This window comes from Ailuropoda melanoleuca, chromosome 16, assembly GCF_002007445.2.
Source record: "Ailuropoda melanoleuca isolate Jingjing chromosome 16, ASM200744v2, whole genome shotgun sequence".
Lineage (NCBI taxonomy): Eukaryota > Metazoa > Chordata > Mammalia > Carnivora > Ursidae > Ailuropoda > Ailuropoda melanoleuca.
This window is the reverse complement of record NC_048233.1, coordinates 54,919,565-54,945,599: the sequence shown is the minus strand read 5'-3', so window position 1 is coordinate 54,945,599 and position 26,035 is coordinate 54,919,565. Positions and strand designations below refer to the sequence as shown.

The 26,035-nt window shown below is 37.8% G+C and overlaps 1 protein-coding gene and 1 long non-coding RNA gene across 4 annotated transcripts in view; one reads left to right on the top strand and one right to left on the bottom strand.

Annotated features, from left to right (window-relative positions):
- LOC117796683 overlaps positions 1–26,035 on the bottom strand; it is a 203,966-nt gene that overhangs the window by 171,993 nt on the left and 5,938 nt on the right. The window lies entirely within an intron of this gene.
- On the top strand, positions 9,838–21,916 carry CCDC179 (coiled-coil domain containing 179). Of its 2 annotated transcripts, XM_019793057.1 has the most exons (4): positions 9,838–9,990; positions 10,750–10,794; positions 11,601–11,705; positions 21,779–21,916. In XM_019793057.1, the coding sequence occupies exons 1-4, from the start codon at positions 9,838–9,840 to the stop codon at positions 21,785–21,787; spliced, it is 312 nt and encodes a 103-aa protein (XP_019648616.1). In that variant the 3' UTR covers positions 21,788–21,916. The 2 variants fall into 2 exon arrangements, with proteins under 2 accessions (XP_019648616.1, XP_019648620.1); XM_019793061.1 differs by lacking the exon at positions 10,750–10,794.

Here is a 26,035-nt window from a genome sequence, read left to right as displayed (position 1 = left end):
GTAGAGGTCCCCATTATCTGCAGAAAAACCCATTTGCAGCAAGACAAAGGCCAATCTACAGAGGGAAGCAATGCTAATAGAAACGAATCACTATTGTTTGACTGAAGGAAATCTCCTCCTGTATTTCCCAGTCATGTAAACTGAAAAAGAATCCCTTCCAGTTTGTTTCTGTTCTTGCAACTAAAGGAATACTAAATAATACAATACTCCAGAAATACTTACTGACTTAATACATGTTGAATGGAATGACCTTCACTAGTTCTCCTAAGCCCTCTGAGCCCCCTCTTTTTTAAATTCAATTATAGGGCACCTGGGTGGCTAAGTCATTCGGGCATCCAACTCGATCTGGGCTCAGGCCATGGTCTCAGGGTTGTGAGATGGAGCCCAGCTGAACATGGAGCCTGCTTAAGATTCTCTCCCTCTCCCTCTGCTCCCACCCTTGCACTCACATGCTCTCTAAAAAAATTAATAATAATAATAATAAATAAATAAATTCAATTCTAAAATAAAGGGATCCTTACATACTTTACTTTTTCCCCAAGGTTTATGGAGCTCAAATGAAATGAACACCATACGAAATGAATGAGTAATTGAAGAACTTAGAAACTTATTACAAATGTGCTATATAAGTGTAAACCTGCCATATTGTTGAAGAAATCAATCCATGTGCCCAGAATAGTGCTTCTTAAACACGGTACATGTTCACTAAAGTTTATTCCGCTCACTATGTCAGTTCTAACACATGAAGATGGGAATGGAGAGCTTTCCGAAGGGCTTACTATTTAATATAGCACTGTCGCTCAATGTTATGACAAAGTAAGTTGATTAAGTTAGCATATCAGTGCGATGATCCCTGACATCTGTATTTGTCATACGAAAGGCACTTGAAAGAAAGTGCTTTATAAGAAACGACATCGCATTCACATTTTTTTCTCTTTTGTAGAAAAGTAAAGTCATTGTGTCTGTCAATCCAAAGTGAGGATTATTTCCCACACTGATTTTTCAGTTCCTGCTACCTGGACAACATCTTCTATGAAACACTGATTCGACTCCTAATGTTCCTGTGATTGCAAAAAGAATTACAAGAGAAATTCATATTTATTCCTATGATGGTAAGTACCCAAGGCAGTTTGGGTAGGCTAATTAAAGACCTAAGATAAGATGGAATCAGACGTCTTTAAAGAACTGTGTCTTCAGTAAAGACGAGCATAACTTAAATAAGGTTACATGTTTCTTGCTTAGCAAATAGGTCTGTGTTCTATCTGAATCTCCAATTCTATACCATGTATTTTCTTGTGTTCTCAAAAGAGCAACTTAGTCTAGAAAATTGTATGATAGCCAAAACTAGAGAATACGTAAAGAAGAGATTTGTCATCCCTGTGAATTTGAACATAGTTATCTCCTCTTACACGGGATGACGAACTGGGCATACTCATCTCCCCCATCCAGCTCTCCCCATCATTTGAAATTTTAAGACTTTTTAAATACCGTAAAAGGAGCTCTCTTTATCACTACAACTTAACTCTTAATCTTCGCTCTAAAAATAAATTGCTTGTGCTTTTGCCCAATAAGTGTAACCTAAATAAAGACTGCAAAAAGAAAAAAGAATTGAATAAGAAGAATCTTCAAATATGTCTTTTATTTTTTGTCCCTGTAAATTCAAATAAAACAGTGTGTACATAGAGGAAATGGAGAGTAATAAGGAGCTATGACTTACGAAAACATATTATGAGTCTTGAGCATTACTGACCCTCACATCAAGTTACCTTCAACAGACAATTCTTAGAAATACAGTCTATCTATAAAGAGGCATGCGGTAGGGCCATTTAAGGCCTGCCCTATCAAGTACTCAACAGTTAAGAAGTCTAACTATAAATCATTCATTTCATCTTTGCTTTGATACTTGCCTAAAAATTAGTGTTAGATTCTTAAATTCAGGGTTGCTTTGACCAATAGAGAGTAACTGCCAATCTAGCCAAATAATCCACTAATAGGTCATCTTTAAACATTTGCAGGAGGAAACATGAAAATATCAGCACTTCTGGAAGATTTCTCTAGATAGAAATTAGGTCACAAGGGGTTTTTCTGCCTCTCTCTGAAGATCCCCCTTAGTAGGGAAAAGATTGTTTAAACTTTGCTGTGAAAGTTGGACCGCCCAGAGCAGGACAAGTCTTTTTTGTGCTGTTGATGCAGCATTCAGAAAAAGCTAAAGATCAGCCTATTTATGTGTGTGAAGATCTGCCTTTCAGGGTGACAGAAGCAAGGACCAAGGATCCTATAACCTAGACTTCCACAGATCAGAGCACAGGTAAGAAACCAAGAAGAACAGGGCTGACATTTTTCTGTAGGCTGGTTGTATGCAATGAAAGGTAGGTCTGCTCATAGACTTGAGGGATGAGAAAATGTTTTACACTGTTAAATTAATTAAACAAGGAGGCCACTAGACTGAGGTGGCTCTAATGCCATGCGGCCTACCTAAGCAACCCAAAATCTAAACCTGTAAATGCCTCAAATTTGCAAACTCAAGACTCTAAGGACAACCAATCACAAACCGCCAACTAAGCTTTAAGCTATAACCAATCAAATAATTTCCTTTCTTTGCTTCTGCATTTTCTCTATAAAAGTCTTTCCCCTTACTCCTGCTCCTGTCAGCTGGGACTCCTACTAACCACTTTCTAACCACTGTCTCATTCGAATTGATTCTTGCTCAAATAAAGTTTTAAAAATTTCAATATGCCTCAGTTTATCTTTTAACAGCACCATTCTTTGGAGAGAGAGACAGAGGGTGTGTCTGATGATCTAATAGTAAGACTGGGTTCTTTCTGATAAGAAATTGTGTTTACAGTCTTTCTCAAATATTTTGAATTATAATATACACTTGATAAAAAGTTAAAGTATTTCAAATAAGAGAAAGAGACATTTTAGGAGGGCAAATAAACCCGTTTTTTTGTTTTTGTTTTAATTTTGGTCAGCTTAACTATGTAAATTTTTAGAGATGTAGCTATAATAGCCAAATGTCTACTTCTAATATTTAATTTGTCAATTTTCTTACATACCCATATTTGAAACCACATTATATAAACAATATATTCGTTTAAAAATATTGTTTATTTCCATACCCACATTTCATTAAATAATTTTACTCAACCTATTTACATGCATTTTGAATGGCATTGGCTTAATTTTTGCCAGAGCCACTTTTTGAGCAGTTTTCCGACATTAATTTTCATTCCCATCTCAATGCCTCAAAAATACAGCCCTTTCTAAATTCTAGTTTGATCCTGTTACATTGTTACTGGAAATTTACCCAAAGTCTAAGGTCACCTTGATAATTATCCAAAGCTGGCGTTTGTTAAGGCCATTCCCAACTAATACATTTTTCTGAAAAACTTTACTTTTTCAAACTCAAGTAACTGAAAAAGATCTCTAAAATACAGAGACTTCATAAAGGTTCTGATATAAAGTGACTTACTCTTTTCTGAGTAATAATTTTGAGGAAAGACCTAGCTTTCTATGGGGGCAGTCATGGCAGGAGCAGAGTCAGCAAAGGTAAGGAGGCTGAAATGCAGATCAAATGCAAAACAACTTAGGAGAAAGTTTAATTGAGGGCTCATGGCAGGGTTCGTGGCATATGACGTGGAGGTGTTGTGCTATAAAGAAGAACAAAAGTGCTCTTGACAGGATGGAATAAGTTGAATCTAAAAACACGTAACTTATTCTATAGACAAATTTAAAGTCTATAACCTAGATTTCACAGTATAATTGCCTAAGCACAGAAAAAAGAAAATCTGTTTAAAAACTCATACACGGCAACGACAGACAGACAGACAAGTTCTCACAAATTTTGGAGGGTAGATTCAAGACCACTTATGCAACTTGCAGATCATAGTTCCAAATAAAAATGCAGAGCTACTTAAAAATCAAGAGGTTTAAGACCGCAAGAACAGAGCATTAACCTTTTTTTTTTTTTTAAGATTTTATTTATTTATTTGACAGAGAGACAGCCAGTGAGAGAGGGAACACAAGCAGGAGGAGTGGGAGAGGAAGAAGCAGGCTCCCAGCGGAGGAGCCTGATGTGGGGCTCGATCCCAGATCGCAGGGATCACACCCTGAGCCGAAGGCAGACGCTTAACAACTGCGCTACCCAGGCGCCCCAGAGCATTAACCTTTCTAAGCATGACTCCCTATGTATCTGCACAGATCCTACAACCATAAAGTTGGACCTGCACTGGTATTCTTTTAAAGGGGCCCCATTCACGAAAGACTCATATCTGCCTGCTCAGTACAGAAACTTCACCACAAGGCACGGATCCTTGGAACAAAAGAGGGACGTGGTGGATACAGATATCAGTTGAATGAAAGACTGGTCCAAAAGAAGGAGTGGTGAATCTGTCCGCATCCTACTTACTAAACAAATAGCATTTTATCATGGAAAGGGAACAGACTTTAACCATTAGAAATATTTTCAGTGTTTAAGGAACTCTTAGAACTTGAAAAGGATTTGCTCCCTTAAACTCCATTTAAAAAAATAAAGTCACAGGGAAACCCGAAATACACAAATTAGTCACACATGTCCCATTTACTTTGTAAAATAGTTTCAGATCAAAAGATAAACGGTTGCATTGAAATCAAACTAATAATTAAAGTTTCTCAATGACCCAAAATAGATTCCATGACCCTTTGGAAACCCAGAAAATGAAGAAAACAAAAGATCTGTAAATTATGGTACAAAATAAACCAATGTTGATATTCCATTTGTATTTCTGCATAAGTTGTTTCATTTATGGGGAAAAGCATACACGTTAATTCTTTAAGAACCTGCACTGTTTTTGTACAAATTTACAAAAATAAAATCTAATTATGGAAACATCAAACAAACAGGATGAGCTATTTTTTCTTAAGATGTAAATGAAATATTTAAATATTTCTATAAATTCTGTTGCTAAATAACCAAGTTTTAAAATACTAGGGACGGCAAAAGGAAAGCTGAAGAGACATAAACCTCAAATGATTTCATTTGCAAAAAATGAAAGAAAATACTTAATATTTAAACTAAGGAAAAATGTGTGACTATTCAATTTCACAAATTCTATCTTATTTATCTACCCAGGGTAGATATAGCTTCTATTATCGTCATGCTGCTTTAACTGATCCTATCAGTGTATACCTATTTATCAAATACCCAGAGAAATAGAATAGAAACACCAGCTACATTAGGGAAACACTCTAACAGCTAATCTGACTTGCATTATGAAACAGATATTTAAGATCTAAAAAATCAGCAAATATTCCTTAGAAAATGAGAAAAATAATTGGATGTGAATAAAACTGTGATTTAAATAATGATATCCAGAGTTGTCAATGTAGTTTATGACATAACAAGGCCATGCTTAAAGTAATATAAAATAATACTTAGTTATTCAGAAGTAACTACTATCTTTAATCTAGAAGCCTCTCCATATGAGAGAGGTTATAGATGGCACACTGAAAAGGTCCCTCTTCAAGCATATTGGAGAAACACTGTGTAATATATACCCTTCTAGAAGTTCATAATCACTTTTGCATATGATAGGCTCTGAGTTAGCTGGTAGTAAAGATAGGTGTTCAACTTTGTTTAACCTAGAATGTCCCAAACTTATTTGAACTTGGTACCCATTTTTTTACATAAAGGGAAAGGGTGGTTTGTTTGTTTTATTTTTCACATAAAATTATAAACAGTGTGGAATGCTGGTAGTTTCTGGACTTTGAGAAATGTAGCTCTATACCAATCAAACATTACACATAAGAATATTAGACTATGCTTGCATTTAGTATTCCGGAGTTTTCATTATTTATTTTATAGTTAAATTTTATCCATTTTTGCAAAAACAATGTTTATGCAAATGTACTGTCCAGACTTGGGAAGTTAATGCCCTTGCCCCTTCACTCTTGGTCATATCACACTCTGAGTTTTGTGCCCAGTGCAGGACATTAGACAACGTAGAGTAATACAGGTTATCAACCTGGATAGTGGGGAGATTTGAAACCATCTTCGAAGACCTCTAAATGAAGGACTGCAGGTGATTTGGGGCAGGATGGTTGCTGGGACACATGAACCTGTTGTCTTTCAGCTCTAAGCTTGCTCTTCCGTATTCTACCTTGTAAAGCCAGGGCTGGGACTTTGTACATTTTATTTCTCTTTACAAAATAAAAAGTTGGAAATTTAGCCAGCTCAAGTCCTGGTAGGTTTAGCCAATGGGGGGATGTGGGGTGAGGATTCTGGAGGAAGACTGGAAGGTGAGTGGAGTGGAAAAGGATCTTTCTCATGCCTGTTTCCCTGCTCTCAGTGTCACCCCAGCAGTGACACATCACCTGGAGGTAGCATTTGTCTCCAGCAGCAGTTCTTCCCAGTTTCTATTTTTTCTACACACCCAGAGAGTTGGTTTTATTGCTCGTCTTTAATCACACAGCACCTACCATAGAGTAGCCCCTCCTACAAGATCTCTGATCCCCAACTCTGAAGGACTGCCCCCATCCAATGTCCTGTGGTACCAGTCCAACCTGGTAATATTCCCCTCCTCAGAGATCTGGTTCCCAACTTGTAGGGTTCCTCCTCCAAGTCTGTAGATTCTAACTATCTCAGCCTCTTCCCCAACCTGCTCATCATGTAGAGGAGAATTAGTTTCTTTTGTGAGGCCAGTGAAGAGAATAGAATGCCCGGGTTGAAGTAACAGGTTCCAATAATTAGAGGTGCCAAAAAACTGAATGGAATGCACTGAATTTCCTATCCATTAATTTAATCAAAAGAAGGATCCACCACAAAATTAACATATTGACAGGACTTAAAGAATCAGATGGGAGACTGGACTGGATGAAATAAAAGTTTTTTTATTTGGGTGATTCAATAGAAAACTGTAACTACAATTATGATTATTGAGTAATTCCCCAATTAGTAAGGAATTAACTCCCCAATCACTTCTATTATTCTTAATGCTCATAAACAACCCTATTGTTGGAGGAGGTCATGGAAAGGATATGACTGCAGCTGACCTGAGAGCTGGACCCTGAAAATGTCAAAGGCTTCTCACCCTCTTCCTTGTCCTTGGAATGTCTGTTCTTCCTACTGGTTCCACAGTGGGAGCCATTTTCAAGGACACAGCCTTGATAGAGTAAGGTGTTCTTGAGACCATATATATGGACTTAGTAGTTAACTAAACCCAGTTAAGGCCTCTATATAAACTTCTAATATTCAAGTGGCCAGGTGCAGAGATCTATTCATCTTTTCAATGACCAAGACAAGCCTCATATATAAGTTTCTTGCATATTAAACCTGCCATCTACCTACATGGAGTGGCCTGCCTCTTTCTTCTGTCTCTCCGCGCCCCCATGACAGGGGTCAGTTTCAGATTTCACCTGGAAATTCCCAAGTTTCTGAACCAATACCTATGTTATTAGATATTATCATTCCCATTTTATAAATGTAGAAAGGAGAATGGTAGCTGATGCAAGATCATCAATAGGCCAGGATCGCAAAGTTTTCAAGTGAAGGAAGTGTAGGCAGAATGTGGATGCTTGTGAGTCCCACCACCTGCTTGCTAACACTCTGAAACATTCTGTTATAAGCAGTCTCACAGTGCCCGAATCCAGCTAATCATTGTTTTATTTCAACCTCAGCCCTGGTGGGTTGCTTTGTTTGTTTTGCAGAATAAAGGAGGAGGAAAGGCAATGAGAAGTGATGAATGAAAAATGATAACAACTTGACAATAATTCCTTATTCATCAAACCCACAAGCCCTACCTCCACCATTTGGACATGCTTGCTATCTCCATCAGGAAGGCTCCGTCTTCAGCTACCTGATAAACTCCTATACATCCTATAGAGTACAGCCCAAACACTTCCAGATTCACTTTAGGTTCTGTCCGTAAGCTAATGCACCTGCCTTAGAGGTATTACACATACTAGGGGTGGTAACAGGTGACTCCACCTGTGGAAGCATCATTCCAGGAAGGCAAAGGTAGATAAGGAAATCAGAAGAATGGAGCCAATCAGCAACCAGTCTGGCTACTCCACTGGTAAGGAGTCTGGCATTATCGCGAAGGCGTTGTCTTTAGACAGAATTAGAGGCTCCTGCGTTTCTGCACAACATGTGTCCTATTACTACTCCAAACACACAGTTTTGCTATTGTTGCTATTTTATCTGACTTTCCTTGAGGGCAGTTGCTCAGTTTATTCATCTTTGTATTCCCAGGACCTAGCAAGATATATAATAGTAAGTATCCAAAACACATGTTCTTGAGGCAACATGGGATAGTGGAGAAAGCACAGGATTTCAAGTCAGTTCCTGGGTTGTGATCATGAGCAAGATTACATAATTTTTCTAAGTTGTGCTCTTCCCAAGAGGAGAGTTTCAGGAAGGAAGTCGTCAACGGTTTCGAGCAATAGTGGTGGGCAAGATTATTTAATTTTCCTAAGCCTAACTCTTCCAAGAGAACTCACTGCAGTTCCTAACACCATGCAAAAGTCACATGGTAAAAAGTGTCCATTGAATTTAGGAGGAAGATCACCAGTGACCACTTTGAAACAAGTACCAATGGAGTAGTAAGCGCTGAAGCAGGTTGCAGTGACCCAAATATTGCACTGGATGTAAAGAAGAGGACATGGGAATCACGGACAACTCTTGGGATTGTTCACTGTAAATACAGGGGATGGGCAAGAGTTACAATTAACTGCTGTTCAAAGGGCTTTGGTTTATTAGTTTAATTAGGGGATGATTTGAGCATATTGTATTTAATTGTTGAAAGAAAACAGAGACTATAGAGAGGTTAACAAGGGGAGGGAATAATCTAGAGCAAGAACTCTGAGGCTTCTAGGAGGAAAACAGCATGGGAACAAAACTGAACGGATGTATTTGAGACAAAAAGAGGGGTAACAACTTTTTCAATTTAACAGGATTACAGGGAAAAGGTAACGCGGATACAAACAAGGCGACAGACTTAGAGGTGGTAAGGAAGTGAGGCAGCTCCAGTCTGGGCTTTTCCAAGCAACTGGTGATCAAAGAGCCCGGAGATCAAAGAGCACAGGCCCCGGATACAGACTTTGTGGAATAAGTCCCAGAATACGTTCTAACTGTGTAACCTCGGGCAAGGTGTAACATGCTAATGTCTCATTTCCCCCATGATAACCACCGTGCTCTTATTCTCCTGGGTTCTTGTAAAGAGTTCGTGACTTCATGTACACACATGCAGCACACAGCGCGGGGCATAGGCTCTCCTGCAGGGCGAGCCACCCTCAGTGTGTGAGTGAGAGTGGTGGGCTCAGAGGGTTCAACAGAGGAGAGACAGTTTGAAGGGAGCGCTGCAGAGTCCAAAAAAGAGAGCTGGGCAACATACAAGAGGTGGGAAGCAGTGGCGAAGACCCGGTTTAAACTGGAGATCATGTGCAACATGTCATTAGGGCAGTTCCCAAACCCCCTTCCCCACCTGCAGCCCAGGTGTTGACAGGGAGAAGGCAGAGAGAGCTGGATGGATCCAACCGACAGCGGTGATGTTAGGACAATGAGGGGATGGAATTGAGAACCCTGATGGCAGGCTGAAGTGAAGGGCCACGGAACCAAGCGGGATGTCTTAAGAAGTGAAGGGGGGCTCCTTCGAAAGAGGGCAGAGAGTTGAGAACTAAAAACGATGGAAATACTGTATTCTGTGCTTGTTGGAGCCAGAATGCTGGAAGATTTGTGGTGACCTCCCAGCCTGAATTCTACAGTCGCGCTCAGGACCGCAAGAATTTGACCCTGCCCACAAGGGATTGAAAGACAGCTAAGGGCAAGGGCGGGGCCCATGGGGGAGGATAAAGAGAATTGTGATGGGACCGGGCGGGGCTCCGGGGAGGTGGGGGTGTGCCCCTCCATTACTTGGTCTGGGTCTGGCAGTGAGGGCGGAGGAGCGATCGGGGCTCTGCGGCATAACCAGCATGTGCCTGTGCTGTACAGAGGACGAAGCCATCCAAGTCAGCCCCGTGAGTTCTCCGAGGCCCTAACCCCGCCTCGGCGGGCCTGCCCAGGACCTTGCACTGGGGACACTTGCGATTACGGTCGCTCACGATCGTGGCCAATGCGGGCGGTTTTGGTGCTGAGGGTTAGGAATCCCAAGTGAAGTTAGACCCACCCAGGAGGAGGAAAAGGCCCACCCCACGCCTTCTAGAAGCTGGGCACAATCCTCTGTCTGTAGACTGACCCATTAATGTGCCCCAGAGGTAGGGGGCGGAATAAGTTTCTCAACATTGGGGAGGATGGGGGAGGAGATTACTTCCGGGTCTTTGGGTTAAACAACTGGATCAAAATGGCGGGGGGTATTTAAGGTACAATTTAGAAATTGGGGGAAACTGTGGGAACCCCCCAAACTAAACAGCCAAGCTCCCGTGTCTCAGAAAACCATACCACTTCCTGAGTTCCTCAATCACCCCAAGTACCAGCAGAAACATAATTTTTTCATTTTTTGTACACCCTTTCCTTTCATGAAAATCTCAGTACTCTACATGCTCCCTGTGATGTGGTTTAAGCCTGGTTCTTTTTTCTCATACTATTGCCATCCTACCCCCTGACTTTTACCTTAATGTTCTCATTCTGATCCTGCCTCCTGCAATTGAGATAATATGCATATATTACATAAATAAAAAACAGTAGCATAGGCTTCCTATTATAATAACTAGTGTTTCTGTTTGTTCATGGTTTTTTATGGTTTGTTTTGTTTTAATTTAATTTTACATATTATGTAGGAAGGGCCAAGATGGCAACATCCTTCAGATGTCGCTGAAAGGCAGGTAATGTTTAAATAATTCTGGGTATTTCAAAATTGTAACTTTGTCTTGTTCCTTTATGTGTGGTGGTCTCTAATATGATAGAACTTTTATTAGCTAGACACTTCTGTGTTATCTTTCATGGGACTCTGGGATCTTGTGACTACTATTAGAATAATGTGACCACTATTAAATGCTTTATATTCTCGTTTTTCAATGTAATAGGAATAGAATAGAGAAAGCAATGTTTTCATTGTTATAAAGTAATACCACATAGTTTTCAAAGCAGTTATACCAACTGCACTCCCACTGGAAGTGGATAAAAGTTTCTATTATTCATATACTCTGCACCCTAATACTCCATTATCTTCAGAGCATTCTAGTTTGAACCCTTAGACCGCTGCTACTTATAGATGCCATACAATAGGGACATAAAAATCTCTGCTTGACATATGCAGCATTTAAGGGAAGTAAAGAATGTGCATGAATTTTGTTTTCTTATTTCTACAAAGAAAATTCCCTTGGGTTTTTTAATGGACATTACTTTTAATATAAAAGTAAACATGTATATCCATGAGCTTTAGATCCCGCAGTTGGTAAAGTGGGAATCAAGAGTAAATAGTCGCATTCAAAAACTAAAGATGCTATGAACCACGTATTTGAAAAAAGATTTTTCCTACTTTTTTGTAGCTGTGTAAACCATATCCACTGATTGTGTTTATCTTTTTTAATTGACACTAACCAAAAATATAATCAGCATGTTAACTTTTTATGTTTTATGTTTGTTTTATATGTATGATTTGTTTTCCTTCCTTTTAATTTTCCAAAAGTCCAGGGATAAACGTATTGAGAATATGAAAAACCTAAGGAAAGAGAAGAGGAAATTTAATAAACGGTTTGCAAGACCTGCTCCTCTTCCAGAACCAGGACTCCTAGTAAGTACAATATAAAGACTTCACTAAAATTAACAGGTCCTTAAATACAAAAGACATCTTCATTTTTAACTTATGTAATACTCTAAATTTTGTTTTTCCTCTTTCCTTTGAAAAAATGTGTAATTGTAGTCTGGGAAATTACCTTAAAACTCCTCCATTCAAATTCTCATCTATTATTTAAATATCTCTCGCTCTATTTTTTTTTTTTTTTTGGTCTGGGTAAAGTGTACTTTATTGATGGTACATGACAAAGTAGGGCTCTCTAAGCCCCTCTTCTTCAGGGAGTCTGAGATAGATTCCAGACCAGGAGATTCTCAGTGGGTGGGTGAATGAGTTGGGGCAAGGACTCCCTAGCATCTGAGGGCTCCTCTCTTCCTCTTGTGCTCTCCCTAGGTTTGGGGACTCTTACTCTTTGGAGGGCATGTGGACCGTAAGGTGCATCACCCACATGCTGTAGCCAATTCATTGTCATACCAGGAAATGAGCTTGACAAAGTGGTCATTGAGAGCAATGCCAGCCCCAGCATCAAAGATGGAAGAGTTAGTGTCACTGTTAAAGTTGTAGGAGACAACCTGGTCAGTGTAGCCCAGAGTGCCGCTGAGGGGGCCCTCTGATGCCTGCTTTACCAACTTCTCCAGGGAGCTTTCTCCAGGCAGCAGATCAGATCCATAACTAACACAGTGGGGTGGAGACATGGAAGACCATGCCAGTGAGCTTCCCATTCAGCTCAGGAATGGCCTTGCCCATAGCCATGGCGATGGGCAATACAAACAGGAATGATGTTCTGGGAAGCCCCTTGGCCATCATGCTATAGCTTCCCAGAGAGCTCATCCACGGTCTTCTGGATGGCAGTGATGGCATGGACTGTGGTCGTAAGTCTCTCTACAATGTCAAAATTGTCATGGATGACCTTGGCCAAAGGGGCCAAGCAGTTGGTGATGCAGAAGGCATTGCTGATAATCTTCAGGGAGTTGTCATACTTCTCATGTTTCACACCCATCACAAACATGGGACCATTAGCAAAAGGGATAGGGATAATGACCTTCTTCGCTCCACCCTTCAAGTGAGCCCCAGCCTTCTCCATGTAGTGAAGACACCAGTGCACTCCACAACATATTCAGCAAGAACATCACTCCATTTGATGTCAGTGAGCTTTTGCTCCTGCAAGATGGAGATGGGCTTTCCATTGATCACACGTTTCCAGTTCTCAGCCTTGACTGTGCCATTGAATTTGTCAGGGTGGAATCATACTGGAACGTGCAGACCATGTAGCTGAGATCAATGAAAGGGTCATGGATGGTGACAATACCCAGTTTTTCAGAGTTAAAAGCAGCCCTGATGACCAGGAACCCATTATGGCCAAATCCATTTACTTGAACCTTTGCCATTGTGTCTCAGGAACCTGGGTGGCACTGCACAAAAAGATGCATCTGGGTGTTGAATGGGAAGGAGGAGAGAGCCTATTTAAATCTCCTTTGAAATTGTCTCCTGGAGATGATGTGGTTTAATGAAAAGAGTAAGATCTTAAGAAACCACATTATTCTCGTTTCTAGTTTTTGCTTTACCATATATGATCTTGACTGCCCAAAATCATTATTTAAATCTTTTGGATTATATTATTTGGAAAATAAATGATAAAATCTCCTGGTAAATAGTGATTCAGCCTAGGCTTGATCACTTGCAACATTATAAAAGTCTAGACCAATCACAGCTTATTCCCACTTTGCACATTTTTTTTAATTTAAATTTTAGTTAACATACAGCACAATATTGCTTTCAGGAAAAGAATTCATTGATTCACCACTTACATACAACACCCAGTGCCCATCACAACAAGTGCCCTCTTTAATACCCATCACCCATCTAGCCCCTCCCATACATTCATCTGTTTTGTTCCACATATGAGAGAAATCACATGGTATTTGTCTTTCTCTGACTGATTCATTTCGCTTAGCATAATATACTCTAGCTCCATCCACGTTGTTGCAAATGGCAAGATTTTCTTCTTTTTGATGCATTGGTGTATATATATATGTGTGTGTGTGTGTATATATCACATCTTCTTTATCCATTCATCTCTTGATGCACATTTGGGCTCTCTCCATATTTTGGCTATTGTTTATAATGCTGCTATGAACATCAGGGTGCATGTACCCCTTTGAATCTGTATTTTTGTATCCTTTGGGTAAATACCTAATAGTGCAATTGCTGGTCTGTAGGGTAGCTCTATTTTAATTTTTTTTTGAGGAACCTCCATACTGTTCGCCAGAGTGGTTGCACTAGTTCGCATTTCCACCAATAGTCATCTTTGCATATCTTTGACATGGACTTAAAAGTGCTTCCACATAACCTGTCATTATTGCTTCCATGAGCCTTTTACATGTAGTGTTAATTATATTTCTTGTAGCCAAACATAAATCCAATGGCCCTCCATTTTAAAGGCCTTCAGATACTTGAGGAAAACTGTTACCTTCCTTCATATTCAGGTTTTTCTTCAGGGTGAAAATCCCCATTTTCCTCATCCATTCCTCTTTCAACCTAGTAGTGAGCCCTGGCCTTATTCAGGCAATCTTAAGGATCAGAATTATATTTTATTATAAAAAAAGATTTGGGGAAAATTATATTTCCAGTAATTAAGTTTTTTTCTGTTGGTTTTTGTTTTGAAAGAAAATATTTTATAAGCACAACTAATAAATATCTATGGCAGGTAGGAATTGCTAACTTTAGCTCCTTATAAGAGAAACTCAACCTCAGTGGCTTAACCAAATGGGAGTATATTTTTTCTCCAAAGAACTCCTTACCTAGACAGTCTAGAGCTGACATGTGGTTCCAAAAATCACTAAAGAAGTTGTAGGTTCCCTCTGTCTTTATGATCTTTCAGACTTTTCACATAACTTTCATTCTCATGACTTTGCAATCACTTAACTTTTTACTGTCTATAGTTTTGCCTTTTCCAGAATGTCATATAGTTGGAATCGTACAGTATGTAGCCTTTCAGATTGGCTTCTTTCACTCAGCAAAATCCATTTAAGGTTCCCTCATATCTTTTCATGGCTTGATAACCCATTTCTTTTTATCATTGAATAATATTCCATGGTATGTATATACCACAGTTTATTCATGCACCTATTGAAGACACCACGGTTGCTTCCAATTTTTAGTAATCATGAATAAAGCTGCTGTAAACATTCATGTGCAGGTTTTTGCATGAACATGAATTTTCAGCTCATTTGGGTAAATATTTAGGAGTACACTTGCTGGATAATATGGTAAAACTATGCTGAGTTTTATAAGAAACTGGAAAATTGTCTTCCAAGGTAGCTGTATAATTTTGCATCCCAGCAATGAATGAGAGTTCCTGTTGTTCCACCTCCTTGCTAACCTTTGATGTTACCAGTGTTTTGGATTTTAGCCATTCTGACAGGTGTATAGTGATATCTCATTGTTCCAATTTGCCATTCCCTGTTGACATATACTATTGATAATATTTTCATACGTTTATCTGCTCTCTGTATAACTTCTTTGGCATAGTGTCTATTTCAATATTTTGCCCACTTTTTAATTGAGGTCACTTTCTTGTTGAGTTTTAACAGTCATTTGTATATTTTGGATACCAGTTCTTTATAAGATATGCATTTTTGCAAAATTTTTCCCCTAGTCCTTGCTGTTTTCATTCTTCTAATAGTGTCTTTCCCAGAGTAGAAGTTTTTAATTTTAAAGAAGTCTAATTGATTAATTATTTCTTTCATGGATCGTGCCTTTGGTGTTATATCTAAAAACTCCCAAGGTCACATAGATTTTTCTCTTGTGTTATCTAAGAATTTTACAACTTTGCATTTTACATTTAGGTTTATGATACATTCTGAGTTAATTTTTGAAAAGTACAAGGTGTCTAGGTTTGGTTTTGTTTTTGTTTTTGCATGTGGATGTTTTTCCAGTTGTTTTGCAACATTTGTTGAAAAGACCGTCCTTTCTCTATTGTATTGCCTTTGGTCTCTTGTCAAAGATCTGTTGACTAACTGTTCAGGTCGATTTGTGGGCTGTCTATTCTATTCCGTTGAATAAAATATTTATCTGTTCTTTCACCATTACTCTACTGTATTGATTACTGTAACTTTATTCTAAGTCTTGAAGTCAGGTAGTGTTAGTCTTCCAACTTGGTTCTTTCCTTTCAATGCCGTGTTAGCAATGCTGGATCTTTTTGGTTTCCATATAAAATTTAGACTCAAATTTGTCAAAATCCACAAAGTAACTTGCTGAAATGATTGAAATTGTGTTGAATCTATAGATCAATTTGGAAGGAACTGACCTCTTAACAATATTGAGTCTTCCTGTAAGTGAACATTGGGCTTCTCCCATTTATTTAGATCATCATTGACTTCTTTCATCAGAATTTTACAGTTTTCCCCATTCAGACTCTACGTATTTTGTTAGACCTATACCTAAGTATTTCCTTTTTTTGGGTATTAATGTAAATGGTATTCTGTTTTTAACTTCAAATTCAAATTGTTCATTACTAGTACATAGGAAGTCAAATGACTCTTCCATATTAAACTTATATCCTGCAACCTTGCCTAGTCATTCCAGGAATTTTTTGTTCTTCTTATTGTTGATTCATTGGAATTTTCTACATAAACAAATAGATCATCTGTGAATGACAGTCTTATTTATTCCTTTCCAATCTGTATACTTTTTATTTCTTCCTCTTTTATATTGCATCAGCTAGGACTTCCAGTGTGATGTTGAATAGAAATGGTGACAGAGGACATCCTTGCCTTGTTCCTGATCTTAGCTGGAAAGCATCTAGTTACTCACCATTAAATATTATGTAGATGGCCTGTAGATGTCTTTTTACCAAGTTGAGACAGTTCCCCTATATTTCTACTGTGCTAGGAGTTTTTATTTTATTGTTTTGTATCATAAATGGCTGTTGGATTTTGTTAAATGCTTTTTCTAAATCTATTGGTATGATCACATGATTTTTCTTCTTTAGCCTGTTGTGATGGATTACATTAATTGATTTTCAGATTTGAGCCAGCCTTGCATATCTGGAATAAATCCCACTTGATCAGGTGTATGCTTCTTTATATGTATTGTTAGATTCCATTTGTTAATATTTTGTTGAGGATTTTTGTATCTATGCTTGAGAGATAATAGTCTGTCATTTTCTTTCTTGTAAAGTCTTTGGTTTGGGTATTAAAGTAATGCTGGCCTTACAGAATAAGGTAGGAAGTTTTCCCTCCACTTCTATTTTCTGCAAGAGATTGTAGAGAACTGGTATAATTTCCATTTTAAATGTTTCGTAGAATTCACCAGTGAATTGATCTGGGCCTGGTGCTTTCTTTTTTCTTTTTTTTTTTTTTAAAGATTTTTTTAATTTATTTATTCGACAGAGATAGAGACAGCCAGCGAGAGAGGGNGGTAGAATTCACCAGTGAACTGATCTGGGCCTGGTGCTTTCTTTTTTCTTTTTTTTTTTTTAAAGATTTTTTTAATTTATTTATTCGACAGAGATAGAGACAGCCAGCGAGAGAGGGAACACAAGCAGGGGGAATGGGAGAGGAAGAAGCAGGCTCATAGCAGAAGAGCCTGATGTGGGGCTCGATCCCATAATGCTGGGATCACGCCCTGAGCCGAACGCAGACACTTAACCGCTGTGCCACCCAGGCGCCCCTGGGCCGTGCTTTCTATTTTGGAACTTAATTATTGATAAAATTTCTTATACTTTTTAATTGTCCCACAGTTCTTAGTTATTCTATTCCATTTTTTTTCTCATCCTTTTTTCTTTTTGCTTTTTAGTTTGGACAGTTTCTTTTGACATGTTGTCAAGTTTTGATTTTTTTTTTTCTCTACTATGTCAGTCTACTTATAAGCCCGTGTATGTCACGCTTAATTTATGCTACAATGTTTTAGATTTCTAGTATTTGTTTTTGATTCTTAGAGTTTCCTTTTCTTCTTACATTATCAATCTGTTCTTGCATCTTGCCCACTTTTCCATTAGAACCCTTAGCATATTGATAATAATTATTTTAAATTCCCAGTCTGACCATTCCTAAATCTCTGCCATAACTAAGTTTGGATATGATGCTTGCTTTGTCTCTTCAGACTGTTTTGTTTTTGTTTTTACTTTAAGCATGTCTTATATTTTGGTTGTTGTTAAGAGCCAGAGATGATATATTGAGTAAGTTAGAAGCTGAGATAGATAAGCCTTTAGTGTGAGGTTTTGTGTTTATCTGGCTAGGATTTAGGCTGTGTTTTCTATTTGCTGTAGCTGTGGCATAAGAGGTGAAAATTTACTCCTTATTTTTGTGTCTCCTCTTGTATTCGAGTTCCCCTAGAGCCTCTTTCTTTTTTTTTTTCTTTTAAGGTTTTATTTATTTATTTGACAGAGAGAGAGACAACCAGCAAGAGAGGGAACACAAGCAGGGGAAGTGAGAGAGGAGGAGCCTGATGCAGGGCTCCATCCCAGGACCCTGGGATCACGCCCTGAGCCTAAGGCAGATGCTTAACGACGGAGCCACCCAGGCGCCCCCTAGAGCCTCTTTCTTAAATAAGATCTGAGGCTTGTAGTTCTTTAAGCTAACTTCCCTGATGTTATGTAGGAGCCTTATTAATGTGGTGGTAAGTTGTTGGAGGCAGAGAGGCGTATTGTAGGCCTATGAATAGATCTCAGTCTTTTAGTGAGCCTCTGTCCCTAAGACACGACTTTCTCAACAATTACTTAGCGACCCTTACTCTTAAGTGAAACAGGAAGGCTACAGGGGACTGGATGAAAAAACAGCTTTTGTTTTCAGAAAATATTTATGAATTAATTTACTATAGAATTATCTCCCTAATTATTGTAATTGGGTTACCAGTTAAGCTTATCTTTCTTGTGAAATGTTATATTATTAGTCTGTAAAAGGAAATTGCTTGCTCTATTTACACCTTCTCTTGTAGAAAAGCTTTCATCCTTAAATTGTTGTATTCCTACACTCTGAAGACATTTAAAACAAGTTTTTGTGCCTGCAGTAGACACTGCAGAAGCTAATACAAGGAACACTGGTCTTTTGACAAAATACTTGTGTAAATTTTGATACTGTATTAAAACTATTTTTTTAAAGTTCTGCATAAAATTGAGTATCAAGTATATGTGTTCATCTCAGCAATGGTAATAAATTATTTAATCTCAAAAAAAAAGTTGGTTGTCTCCCTCTGCTATGTAAAAGAGTCTGGATTTGGCTATTTCCCTTCCCTAGGTCAGCGAGGGTTTAACAAAACCCAAATTGGTTAGGTTGTAATAAAATAGTTTCCCTTAAGGCCGTGCCCTATTTAAGGAGAAGACAGAGCTTAGGAGAATTTCAAAATAGTTGCTTTTCCCCTCCCATTGCTGGAAGCAAAAGGAGATTTTTTTCCCTCTGATTACCACAATAAGACCTGGTGGGGCTCCTCGAGGTAAAATTCAAGGAAATATGGTGGCCTCCCAAAGACTGCCCCCCCACCCTGTTTGTAACTTTGAAGGTAATCCATAGTGAGCTTCAACAATTTGTCCATTAAAGTTTGAGTGTTCCTGTTGGAACAGTATCCAGCAGCATCGTTTGTGTCTCGTTTGTCCTATGACCTCAATTCTCCGACAGATCTAAGAAGAGTTGTTGATTTTTAGTTTGTTCAACTTCTTTTCTTGTGAGGATGGGACTGATGACTTCCGAGTTCTTTTACATGTCAGACTGGAAACCCCCACTTATATTTCTTTGCTCAAAACTAGTCACTAGCCACCCCAAGCTGCAAGTATGTTTAGAGCGGTGAAAGGGTGAACTGGCTTCTTGCTGCTCTGAAGAGAACTGAGGTTCCATTAGTGTGGATGAAAGTACTTTATTTTCTCAGGCTGTCATGGTCCTCATATAATTCACCCTCCTCCTCTAGTCTTGGAGTAAATAACAGATTATGAGTAACAGTTCAGCCCTTCAGCTTTTTCTTTTTCCTATTTGTCTTTGCCTAGTCAAGGGAGCTTACGCATTGCCACCTAGAAACTCAGGATCCTCAAGCTTATAGAGTTACTACCTGTCTTAAATATCTACAAAGTTCTTCCCTTGCAGATATACTAGTGTTTGAAATACTGCCCACATCATCATGGCCTCTCAGATATGCATTAAAATATGTCTGCACAACATATTTTACATCTGTTCAGTTATCCCTTAGTAAAGTATAATTATATGGGATATAGAGGAGAAGGAAGCAGTGATTCCTGAGACCACCTTTCTATCACGTGTGGCAATTACCACCACTTCGGAGCCCTTTAACTTTTGATTCATTTCCACACATTAGTTTGGCTAATTTTTCTGTCTCATTGCAAGTTCAGATATCTTGTGCCATCAGTCTTCTCCCCTCATGACTTGCCCTTCAATACCAAACCATTTAGGATTTTCCATTAAAAAGCTCCCCCGCATTTTTTTCTTGATCTACCAGATGTTTTTTATGGAATTGCCTATAGACTTATTGTATATCAATTATCCAACCAACACACTTGAGTTTCAGAGACAAATAAAATGTCTCCAAATAAGTAAAAATATAAAAAACAAAACACATGATATATGAGAAGACTGAGTTCAATCTGGTACTTAGTACTTATTCTCCTTACTACAAGGATTCTTGGAGTTGTGTTCAAAACATCACGATATTTTTCCTCTGGCAGTATTAGGCAGTCATGAAAGTTCTGATATTCTGTAGAAGAGAAAATGCACCCTTCACCCAAGAAAGAACATCAGGGGGTTGAAAGCCCCAAAGTACACACTATGCTGATGCTAAAGGGCTTCTCAGGACTTACCAAAGAGTAACAATAGCAAGGAGGTACTGTGGAAACCCTATTCTAGTGTTTCCTATATACTGGCCAAGATGTACAGTGTATCATATTTAAGCTTGAATTCTCAGTGCTTCTAAATGTGATCAGGACCAATTTTATTTTATTTTTATTTGGTTTGGTTTAATTTCCAAATTGTTGTGGGTTGTCATTTTGTAACATATGATCAAAATGTCATAGCAATATCAGATTATTATAAATGAACATAAATATTTATTCTCAATTTGTCTAACTAATCTTGTTGTAAAGTTGTAATGACTGTTAGGCTAGCACTAAAAGCAGACCACACAGAATAACACATCTCTAAAGTGTACTGATCCTTTCACTTTTTTTCCCCTTACATCTTCTGCAAATTGTTGGGTTATAAGCAGCATCCCTACTAATACCCTCTTCTCTTTTTCTTTCATCTTAAATTGATTTTTGGCTTCAGGAAAAAATTTAACAACAGTATTTGTACAACTTAAATGGTTTGGGATGAAAATAAAAACATGGGTTCATACATATTTTTAACATAGGGGTTGTGCCCAGCAGAATAGAAGATGTACAATAAGGCTAGAGCACCTAGTTGTAAAAACTTTGAAAAAGTATTTTTATTTTGATTTTTGTCTGTTTAAAGTCTCTATAACAAAACTGTCTCATAATTATTTTATTAATAATCATAATCATCGATATTAAAATAATCATAAAATATTACTTTATGGTTAAATTCCTGTCAATACTGATATACATACTCTTTCTATTTTTACTTATTTGTCCCTGTTGCTCCCTTCCATTTCAAGACTTAAAAAACTCTCCACAGATACATATAACATGCTTCCTCAGCCAACCACAGACCATAAAACTGGGAACGAAAACCCCTATGTTTAACATCTCTGTTACATCCATAATGTTTAGAAATGACCTTAACCCTTTCTCCAACCTGTTATTTTTGGTTTCTACAAATTCTTCTTGCTTGTAGTGTTTATCTGACTCATAGAAGGAAAAAACCCACTTTATATCATATTCATTTCCAGATATGAATTATTTCATAGAAGTGCTTTTCACATCTGGCTACTATCTGAATGTGATGTTGCGATAATTTAGAATAGCATTTCAAGCTCTTTATGAAATTCTTTTTGTGTAAGAAAATCTACTCCCTTTGAGATCTTTCCCAGATAATTTAGAACTTTGCATAAATTTTTCCTCATATACATTTTAATTGAAATTATTTTTCTTTATGTACTTTAATTTCTTCTAGTGGACATAAAGGTGGAGTCTGTATGGAAGCAATCACGCCAGACCAAAATGTGCGGGTTTATATCATCAAGTGGCATTTCGTAATTTGACTTCATTTGAAAAATAATGGCCAAACTCTGCCATTTCAACAAAATAAACACAGTGCAACCATCTAACATCCAAGCCAGAGAGTCTAGAATTTTATTAAATACTGTAACTCATTACCACTTTCTTTTCTGTGGTAAATCTGAGATTTGCTGCTTTTCAACAAAAAATAATATGTACAGGCTTTTAAAAATGATATACTGCTCTTTTAAATTTTTGCAATTAAATTTATGACATCTAAAAATTTAGAGTTAATAATAGGGGAAATGCCCCTAACTTGGCAGCAGCCAAATATATAAATCAGTTAATAACAAACTTAAAGAAATTAATTGATAATAATAATAGTATGGGATTTTAACACCCTATTCACAGCAACGGACAAATCATGTAAGGAGAAGAACAACAAGGAAACAAGGGCTTTGAATGACACATTGGACCAGATAGACTTAACAGATATATTCAAACATTCTATCCTAAAGCAGCAGAATACACATTCTTTTCCAGTGCACATAGAACATTCTCAAGAAGAGATCACATACTGGGTCACAAGTCAGGCCTAAACCTATACAAAAAGACTGAGATCATACCATGCATATTTTCAGGCCATAATGCCATGAAACTTGAAGTCGACCACAAGAAAAAAATTGGAAAGACTGTAAATACATGGAGGTTAAAAAACAGCCTACTAAAATCAGGATATTAAAGAAGAATTTAAAAAATGCATGGAAGCAAATGAAAATATGACAGTCCAAAACCTTTGGGATGTAGCAAAGGTGGTCCTAAAAATTAAGTATATAGCCATACAGGCCTTCTTCAAGAAGCAAGAAAAGTCTCAAATATACAACCTAGCCTTACACCTAAAGGAACTAGAAAAAGAACAGCAAATAGAGCCTAAATCCAGCAGGAGAAGGGAAATAATATAGATTAGGGCAGAAATAAATGACATAGAAATTTTTAAAAACCCCAGTAGAACAGATCAACGAAACTAGGAGCTGTTTCTTTGAAAGAATTAACAAAATTGATAAAACCCTAACCAGACTAATCAAAAAGAAAAGATAAAGGATCCAAATAAATAAAATCGTGAATGAAAGAAGAGAGATCGCAACCAACAGAAACACAATTATAAAAGAATATTATGAGCAATTATATGCCAACAAATTAGGCAATCTGGAAGAAATGGATGAATTCCTAGAAACCATAAACTACCAAAACTGAAACAGGAAAAAATAGAAAACCTGAACAGACCCATAACCAGCAAAAAAATTGAATCAGTAACCAAAACTTTCCCAACAAAGAGTCCAGGGCCTGATGGCTTCCTAGGGGAATTCTATCAAACATTTAAGAAAGAAATAATACCTGTGCTTCTGGAATTGTTCCAAAAAATATAAATGGAAGGAAAACTTCCAAACTCATCATATGAGGCCAGCATTACCTTGATTCCAAAACCAAACAAAGACCCCACTATAAAAGAAGACTTACCTGATAAACACGGATGCAAAAATTCTCAACAGGACACTAGCTAATCAAATCCAACAGTATATTAAAAGGATTATTCACCATGAACAAGTGGGATTCATTCCTAGGCTGCAGGGGTGGTTCAATATCCATAATCAACCTGATATATCACATTAATTCAAGAAAGGATAAGAACCATGTGATCCTCTCAACAGATGCAAGAAAAAAAAAGCATTTGACAAAATACAGCATGAAGGCCATATATGAAAGACCCACAGCTTATATCATCCTCAATGGGGAAAAACTGAGAGCTTTTCCCATAAGGTCAGGAACATGACAGCAATGTCTACTCTCACCACTGTCATTCAACGTAGTACTGGAAATCCTAGCCTCAGCAGTCAGACAACAAAAAGAAATAGAAGGCAATCCGAATTGGCAAGGAAGAAGTCAAACTTTCACTCTTTGCAGACAACATGATACTCCATGTAGAAAACCTAAAAGACTCTACAAAAAAATTGCTAGAACTATACAGGAATTCAGCAAAGTCACAGGATATAAAATCAATGCACAGAAGTCTGTTGCATTTTATACACCAATAATGAAGCAGCAGAAAGGGAAATCAAGGAATTGATTCCATTTACAATTGCAGCAAAACCCATAAAATACCTAGAAACAAACCTAACCAAAGAGGTAAAAGATCTGTACTCTGAAAACTATAGAACACTCATAAAAGTAAATGAAGAAGACACAAAGAAATGGAAAAATATTCCATGCTCATGGATTAGAAGGAAGAACAAATACTGTTAAAATGTCTACACCTCCCAAAGCAATCTACACATTCAAGGTAATCCCTATGAATATACCACCAGCATTTTTTTCACAGGGCTGGAACAAAAAATTCTAAAACTTGTATGGAACCAGAAAAGACCCTGAATAGCCAAAGTAATGTTGAAAAAGAAAACTAAAGCTGGAGGCATCACAATTCTGGACTTTAAGCTGTATTACAAAGCTGTAATCATCAAGACAGTATGGTACTGGCATAAAAATACACACATAGATCAACAGAACAGAACAGAGAATTCAGAAATGGACCCTCAACGATATGGTCAACTAATCTTTGACAAAGCAGAAAAGAATATCCAATGAAGAAAAGATAGTCTCTTCAATAAATGGTGTTGGTAAAACTGGACAGCCCCATGCAGAAGAATGAAACTGGACCACTTTCTTACACCATACACAAAAATAAACTCAAAATGGATGAAAGACCTAAATGTGAGACAGGAATCCATCAAAATCCTAGAGGAGAACACAGGCAGCAAACTCTTTGAACTCAACCACAGCAATTTCTTACGAGACACATCTCTGGAGGCAAGGGAAACAAAAGCAAAAATAAACTATTGGGACTTCTCAAAGATAAAAAGGTTCTGTACATGGGGCGTCAGGGTGGCTCAGTCGTTAAGAGTCTGCCTTCGGCTCAGGGCATGATCCCGCAGTCCTGGGATCAAGCCCCATATTGGGCTCCTCTGCTGGGAGCCTGCTTCTTCCTCTCCCACTCCCCCTGCTTGTGTTCCATCTCTCACAGGCTGTCTCTCTGTCAAATAAATAAATAAAATCTTTAAAAAAAAAAAAAAGTTCTGCACAGCAAAGGAAACAATCAACAAAACTAAAAAGCAACTATAGAATGGGAGAAGATATTTGCAAATGACATATTGGATAAAGGGCTAGTATCCAAAATCTGTAAACAACTTATCAAACTTAACACCCCCCAAAATAAAAAATCCAGTTAAGAAATGGACAGAAGACATGAACAGATATTTCTCCAAAGAAGACATACAAATGGCCAACAGACACATGAAAAGATGCTCCACTTCACTTGGCATCAGGTAAATACAAATCAAAACCACAATGAGATACCACCTCACATCAGTCAGAATGGCTAAGATTAACAAGTCAGGGAACAACACATGTTGGCAAGGATGTGGAGGAAGGGGAATCCCCTTACACTGTTGGTGGGAATGCAAGCTGGTACAGCCACTTTGGAAAACAGTATGGAGGCTCCTCAGAAAGTTAAAACTAGAATTACCCTATGACCCAGCAATTGTACTAGTAGGTATTTATCCAAAAGATACAAACATAGTGATTTGAAGGGGCACATGCACCCCAATATTTAGAGCAGCATTATCAAAATAGCCAAAATATGGAAAGAACCCAGATGTCCATCAACTGATGAATTGGTAAGATGTGGTGTGTGTTGTGTGTGTATAACCTGTGAGATATATATATATATATATATATATATTATTATATATATGTATATAATGTGTGGTGTGTGTGTGTGTGTGTGTATATATATATATATATATTACTCAGCCATCAAAAAGATTGAAATCTTAACATTTGCAATGACATGGATGGAGCTAGAATGTATTATGCTAAGCGAAATAAGACAATCAGACAAATACCATATAATTTCACTCATATATGGAATTTAAGAAACAAAACTGATGAACATAGAGGAAGGGAAGGAAAAATAAAACAAGATAAAAACAGAGAGGGCGGCAAACCTTAAGAGACTCTTAACTATAAAAAACAAACTGAGGGTTGCTGGAGGGGAGGTGGGTGGGGGGATGAGGTACGGATGATGGCATTATGGAGGGCACTTGTAATTAGCACTGGGTGTTATATGCAAGTGATAAATCACTAAATTCTACCCATGAAA

Excerpts from the sequence above, each read along its gene's own strand:
- CCDC179 (XM_019793057.1), top strand. The coding sequence starts at position 9,838 with ATGGGACCGGGCGGGGCTCCGGGGAGGTGGGGGTGTGCCCCTCCATTA. Across the intron at positions 9,991-10,749 it reads AAGCCATCCAAGTCAGCCCC|GAAGGGCCAAGATGGCAACA; the intron begins GTGAGTTCTCCG and ends CATATTATGTAG. Across the intron at positions 10,795-11,600 it reads CAGATGTCGCTGAAAGGCAG|TCCAGGGATAAACGTATTGA; the intron begins GTAATGTTTAAA and ends ATTTTCCAAAAG.